General features: G+C 31.6%; 1 protein-coding gene across 1 annotated transcript; it reads right to left on the reverse strand.

The window, feature by feature from the left end:
• Positions 1–903: 903 nt before the first annotated feature.
• Positions 904–1,921, reverse strand: LOC149166209 (peamaclein-like). The gene is made up of 4 exons (XM_089431304.1): positions 1,721–1,921; positions 1,532–1,582; positions 1,391–1,424; positions 904–1,298 (listed from the first exon to the last, which is right to left on the reverse strand). The coding sequence occupies exons 1-4, from the start codon at positions 1,793–1,795 to the stop codon at positions 1,117–1,119; spliced, it is 342 nt and encodes a 113-aa protein (XP_089287430.1). The 5' UTR covers positions 1,796–1,921; the 3' UTR covers positions 904–1,116.
• Between the last annotated feature and the right edge of the window lie 5,209 nt (positions 1,922–7,130).

Raw genomic sequence — 7,130 nt, forward strand, 5'->3', positions numbered from 1 at the left:
GAACTAAGATATTTATGTTCAATGTCCAAAATCATTTGTTTTTTTTTTTCAACTTTGGTACACGCTTTTATTTACTTATTTAAAAGAGATAAATTTGGTAAAAGTTTTGAGATTTTTTAATTATTTAATAATAATAATAACTTGACTGGGTTTAATGTTTGACAACAGGTGTTTGAGGTAGAGTATATATGTTTTCATAAACTTAACAAAGATATAAATTTGGTAAAAGTTTTGAGATTTTTTTAATTATTTAATAATAATAACTTGACTGGGTTTAATGTTTGACAACAGGTGTTTGAGGTAGAGTATATATGTTTTCGTAAACTTAACAACAATTAAATCACTACTTGGAAGTGAGTCTCTTATCTTACAAATAAAAAAGTCTTATACACCGATATGGTGTATTTGGCTATAACTTTAAAATTAAATAATAATAATAATAATAAAAAATTTATTTAAACACTATAATGTATCACTCAAAATAATATTATTAAAAAATATATATATATTATTAAAAAAATAATTTATCTATATGTATTTTTAATAATAATTTACTTAATTCAAATAAAATTAAGAGATCACTCATACATCAAAACCCCTGAAATTTCTTTTCAAGATTTGTGGCAGACAGCAGGAGGATGGGCTGGTCTGTCAAACCGGAGATTTTAGGTTTGATCAGAGTGGAGATTTTAGGTTTGATCGGAGTTCGACTCTTTACCTCTACTGTGACAAAATTCTTCTTGGTAAGAAAGAAAGATACATAATCCCTTATTCCTCTCCACCCATAAGAGAAATAAATTTCAATTCCACTTCCACAGTCCCACTGTAAATCGTTGTAAAGAGAGCATTAAAAGGCCCATGATGCCAAACCCAATTTTATTTGTGTATATATATGCTTTAACATAAATACCAAATATGAAAGAAATATTTCTTTCAAAAAAATTTCATTTAGCATTGAAAGAGGTTACATTACATCACATTGTGCTGCAGATATGATCAGATCCATCCTAGTGAAATAGTTCTGAGAAAATCTACACAAAGTTCTTGCTAACAGACCAACATTATGAACTGGGTTATTTCATTGTTCTACTACCACTGAATATAATATAGTGATATCTAAGGGCACTTTGGCCCCCCTCTTTTGGTTTTCCAGTCGTTGTAGCAGGGACACACCTCCTTGTGGCCATAGGTGCCCGGAGGAACACAACGACATTTGGAGCAGCATTTCTGACAGTAGAACAAACAGGGCTTCCGGTATTGAGTTTTCGAACACCTGTATGAACACGCAGATGGACACTCTGCATAGTAACAGTTATATTAGCATCCAAACAGACAGGAATATGAAATTTAACAAAAAGAAGATAATTATTTCAAAATCGTATATAATCACCTCCTGGGGGTAATCCACTGTGCCGGTGCTTGCCCTGAGTGAGAAATATAACTCATATCAGACAATTTCAGTGACATTGAAAACCTGCAACAAACTATAACATACTGATATACGAATAAAGATTATTTAACTGGATCTAACCTGTCCATGGCCTTGAGGAACAATGGAAACCGATTCTCCCTTTATGGATGCCTGCAAAGTACATATACAATACATTATCAACAAATAATGCAATGCACCATTATTACCATAATCTGAATCCATTAACCTCAATACATATCTATAAGTTAGGTAGGAATACAGCACTGTGTTAATAAGAAATGAACTCACCTCACAAAAGTCAGCACATATGGCTGCAAACACCATCAGAAGCAAGAAGGCAGTATATATGCTCTTCCTCGCCATGGCAATTTTGAAACCTGTTCTGCTGCAAAAAAGAAGAAGGATAAAACGTGCATAGATTCCGTTGTAAGAACTTATTTATAGGTGGGGATCACATCAAACAGCTCCTCCCACTGGCATTTTGTGTTGACGATGCTTATAAATTAAGCATCCATGGGATTTAGTAGAGTTGTTTATTAATAGGGGTAAGAAAATTTATCATAATTTAATTTTCAAGTAGGTAGTGAGACAATTATTATTGGTTATTATTTATGGATTTCATAATATATCAGACAATTATTATTGGTTATTACTAACTATTACCTATGAATATCCCTTAATTTATCACTGTTATTTAAGTAAATTTATGTCACCTAAAATTATCAGGATGATAATTTTTCAAATTGTCTCACTATTATTTATAGATGTCAGTTAATTTATCAATAGATGTCAGTTAATTTATCAGGCAGTTATTACTAATAATTATTAACTATTATCTATAAATATCTTTTAATTTATCACTGTTATTTAAGTAAATTTATATCACCTGAAATTATCACTATGATAATTCAAAAACTTTTACTTCTCTTACATATCAAAAACTTTTACTTCTCTTACATCCTATAAATTTGTAAATGATAAATCTATTTCCTTAAAACATATTTCTCTAACTTAATTTTATTTCAAAAGAAAATATAAACCTATTTGGTTTAATTTTTTTATATATTAAAAAAAAAACTATAATTAATATTTATTTTATTTAATAGTAATAAATATCAACCATCATTAAATTTAATATTACTTTAAACTCAACTTTATATACTTCAATGTGCTCCTGCGTAGTATGTAATTTATGTTTATTACTCACTTTTCATTTTGAGCAGGAAAGTATCTGTGTTACATAATGTGTAAAGCATTTAAAAGTATTCAATCAAACTATAAACATTTATTTGATAGTTATGTGTCTGGGTTATGATATTTAATTTGATTTTGATAAAATATTAAAATTATTAATAAAAATATATATGTTTAAAAAAATATTTAGATATATTTTATAGTTAAATTTATTTAAAATTTAATAAAAATCAGTTGGAATGAATAATTTAAATTGCTTAATTTTTTTTAAAAAGTTGAATTTATTTATATATTCAAAAATTATTTTAAGTAATAAAAAAATAAAATCTCATAACAAAAAAAATTAACAACAAACTTTAAAACATGAAATAATTAAACAATCTATTTTAAAAATATAATTTAATTGATTCATAGGTATATACTTCCAAATTAGTTTCCATTTCTTTTTCTCAAATTGAAATATCTAACCCATTCCATTACCACTCATGAATTAAAAAAAAAAAAAAATTTGTAGAAAAAGATTATTAAAAAATATATATAAATGTAACGTAAAAAATCTTTGATTGTGAATAAGAAAACCAATCTAAATACAAATCCAGCGTCTTAAATTTTCATTATTTGACATTTTATTTTTTAATTAAAATATTAATAATTTAGAAACAATTATTTCATAAATGTAACAAACAGATTAACTACCATATATATTTTACATTTTATTTTTTAATTATTAATATATATTTTACATTTTATTTTTTAATTAAAATATTAATAATTTAGAAACAATTATTTCATAAATGTAACGAACAGATTAACTACAATATGTTTTATGTTTTTTCTAGATACTTAAACCCTTACTAAATGAAACTGGTTGTCAATCAACCAACTCAAACTAAAACCCTTTGGACTTTACATGAAAATACTGAAAAGGCAAACCATTAAACTTTAATTCTCCATACAACCTCTCAAGCTCTCATCGAACCTGTGTGCTTCAATTCAATTTGGTAGTGGATTTACTTATAAGCTGTCACGGCGGGCCACATTTGTCGCCATGTACGAAAAAGGCTTTCCGTGCTGTCATATATCTACAGGCTATGTCCAATATATGAATGAGTACTGAGTACCCAGTGAATGCCATGTGCAGCGGGCACAGAGATGTCACAGCATTGCGCAATAAAGAAGGGCGGCGAGATAAGTGGAGACTGTGGAGTGGAATACATCTCTCCGTGTTTGTACCATCTTCACGGAAACATTATGCATTCTGAGCTTTTCACAACTACTTTAACGTGTTGACTATTTGGATGTATCGAGATTCGAAGTCATGGAGAAAACGAGGGTCATCCGTAAATGCAAAAGCTTCATTGAACTTATTAATTATAATACGAATGGAACATGACAAAACTTATTGCTGTAGCCGTGTTGTGCAGAAACCCACCGACTCATGACAAAACTTATTGCTGTAGTCTTGTGCAGCAACCCACCGACTCCAAAACAATCCCGAGAGCATACACCGGCGAAGTTAAATGTCTGTGGTGGTAAAGGCTATAAGGAAACAAAAGAAATTTCGTTAAAATTTTAAGAAATTTTGGCAGAAATTTTTAGAAATCCCGGTTATAGTTATCAAGCTTCAGGTGTTTTTGATGGTGCTGAATCCATTTCGACCATCAAAAAGATTCAAACATTCATATTATTAGATTTTTTTTCACTTGTGAAGGTGAAATTGTGGCCTCCTTAAAGAATGTCTTGATTTAATATGGGTTTGGTGTTTTGATTTGTGTTTTTCTCAAGATTTGGTCATATAATTTTGGGTAATTTTGAGATTTTTTTTATTATTAAAAATGTTTATTGGGATATTGAGATTTTGTAAATTACATGGTAGGATAAGTATATTTTTCATTTAAAAATTGGTGAGGATTTCTTGGAATAGTAAGTTAGAGTTTTGCAACTTGTACAATTCAAGTGCAATGAGTTGAGTTTTAAGAGTGTTGAATCCATTTGTGAATTCAAAACCGCATTATAAATAATACAAATTTAAATTTTAAAAAAACCAATAATATTTAATAATTAGAGGGTTTATATTTTGATATCAATTTATAAAAAGGTTTTAATATAAATTTTTTAAATTTTAATATAATTTTTTTTCATAGCATAAAATATTTATAATTAATAAGAATAATTTTATTATTATTTTGAAGTGTTCAAATTATGTTTTTTTATTCCAATAATACAATATCAAATGCAAGTAATGTAAGTGTTATGCCAAGTTACAACTGAGGGTGGTCAACAGTAAAAACAAGGCCACACATGAGCGACACATGAGGGATCTAGCCGAATGCAAGGATAAATCAAAGTTACACGAGTAAATAGGAGAAATCAAAGTTACACGAGTAAATAGAGAATAAAAAAACATGGATACACACAATGCCACAACCACTCTGTTATTATGGTCATGTGAGCTCTATGTTTGCGAACTCATGAGCATGAAAAAAGAATTGAATTCATTGAGCTAAAAGGGCAATTCGAGGATCTTAAGTTAAAAGAAATTTCGGAGGCTAATCAGAAACTTGAAAAGGAAAACAAGATCCTCAAAGAGCAGGTAATAAACTTACAAAGCAATATGGAAAGAGGGCAACAATAATTGGTCATGTTGAAACATGAATTAGAGCAAGTGAAAGTGGTAGAGGAAAAAGACACATGAACAAGGACAACTAACAAAGAAATTCAATGGAAGAGCTTCAGTCAACAACTGCAAACAAGGAAATGAAAGAAAACAAAATAAGACAAAAAATAGACAAGACAAAGAGAGAGACAAATCAAGAAACAAACAAGAGAAGAAAAAGATAGACAAGACAAAGACGAATTGAAATGGACAGGTTATATCCAACAAGCAAATAGGATAGGTAGGAAATCAGAAAGCAAAAGGAATATACATGTGAGAGTTACTTTAAGAAGTATAGAAGAAAAAATAGGTAACCTAAAAAATAGGGGGCTACTTATAGGCACTTGCATTTATCTAGATGATGACTTGACATGGGACCAATAGGAATATCGAAGGAAGGAATGGGAGAAGGTGAAATCAGCAAGAGAAGCAGGAAAGTGGGCGTGGTTCAAAAATGGGAAAGCTCAAATCAGCGAGCATTTAACAAATCACAAATAGGAATGTGCCCCCTCCCGCGAGAGTCTCTAAGCATGGTAAGTTGGAACTGTAGAGGTTTTCCATAGAGGAGAGGACTGAGATTGGGACCCATAGCATAAGGGAATGACATCATTATCATTTTAGAAACCCATGTGAGCATGAGGGTTGCAGGGTTCCAAAATATGAAGGTTTCAGTAAGGTTTTTGTAGCCACCCTCCTCTCACATTTACCCAAGCTACCCGGTCCACTGGGGTAAACATGTGACGATAGGCTACTATGATGTGATTCAACTCCCCATGTACAGTTAAGGAAGTGGAACCAACAAAACACAACCAATCTAACCTTCTACACATGCTACAAAACCTTTAGGAGTCAACCAACCCTTCCAGCTGATCAACCCCTGAGACAACTTGACATTTAATTGACTTAGAGCCTCAGTGGCTCCCATGACATGGGCATACATGCGAGTAGGACCTTCTAGTTTCTCCCACAGCAAGGGCATGCCAATGACTATGGACTTTTTCAGCTAGTTCTGAGCCCACGACATCGGATTTTGTGCCACTTTTTCAGGGTTAGGTCTCAGACCACTACCTAGAACTTCTTGAGACTTCCAAAAATGATCAATAACATCTAAACAATGATACTGAAACAAATACTTGAACAAAGACTTGAACTGACCCCTACTAGCCATGACATTAATTTCGTCAAACATGTCACAAATATGCATTCTGTAGGTCATACCAACAGATCCGAGAATAGGGGTCTCATACTTTTCTGAGAATCATAAGGAAGCAATGATGCCTTATCACAATAGCTACATTATCATTTATTAGGTCATATATTCATTGTACATTCATTTACTAACCAAAATATGATGAGAACCATACATCATCACTGTCATAAAACATACTCATAACCAGTATATAACCAACAGAAATAACAAGGATATAATAACCATAAAACCACATATGGAAGGGCATATTTACCCATCAAATAAAAGAGGAAAAAAACTCTTATTAACATATGCAAAATGTAACCAGGTCTGGGACTTCCACGTACCACCCGCCCATATATTGGGTGAACCAAATCATTCTTTCATCCAATCACCCCCATGCCATATTCCAAGCATGGAAGTGGGATATCATGGAACAAATCCAACAAAACCAAACCAGGGATTCCATACACCAAACCACCTCACCCCTCAACTAGTGAATCCACCTCACAGTTGGACATCACTAACCATCACCAGATTGGTACCCAAGTTGTCCAGGGCTCCAAAGCATTTGTTCCAAGTAGGGCTTCTAGGACTTGTAACTCAACCCATCAAGGGCTTCCAGAGCGTTTGTCCAACCAAGGCTTTCAGGAACTAAT

The sequence above is a fragment of the Pinus tabuliformis genome, chromosome 5_1 (genome assembly GCF_031772625.1).
Source record: "Pinus tabuliformis cultivar Carrire ecotype Pingquan chromosome 5_1, CPIR1, whole genome shotgun sequence".
Lineage (NCBI taxonomy): Eukaryota > Viridiplantae > Streptophyta > Pinopsida > Pinales > Pinaceae > Pinus > Pinus tabuliformis.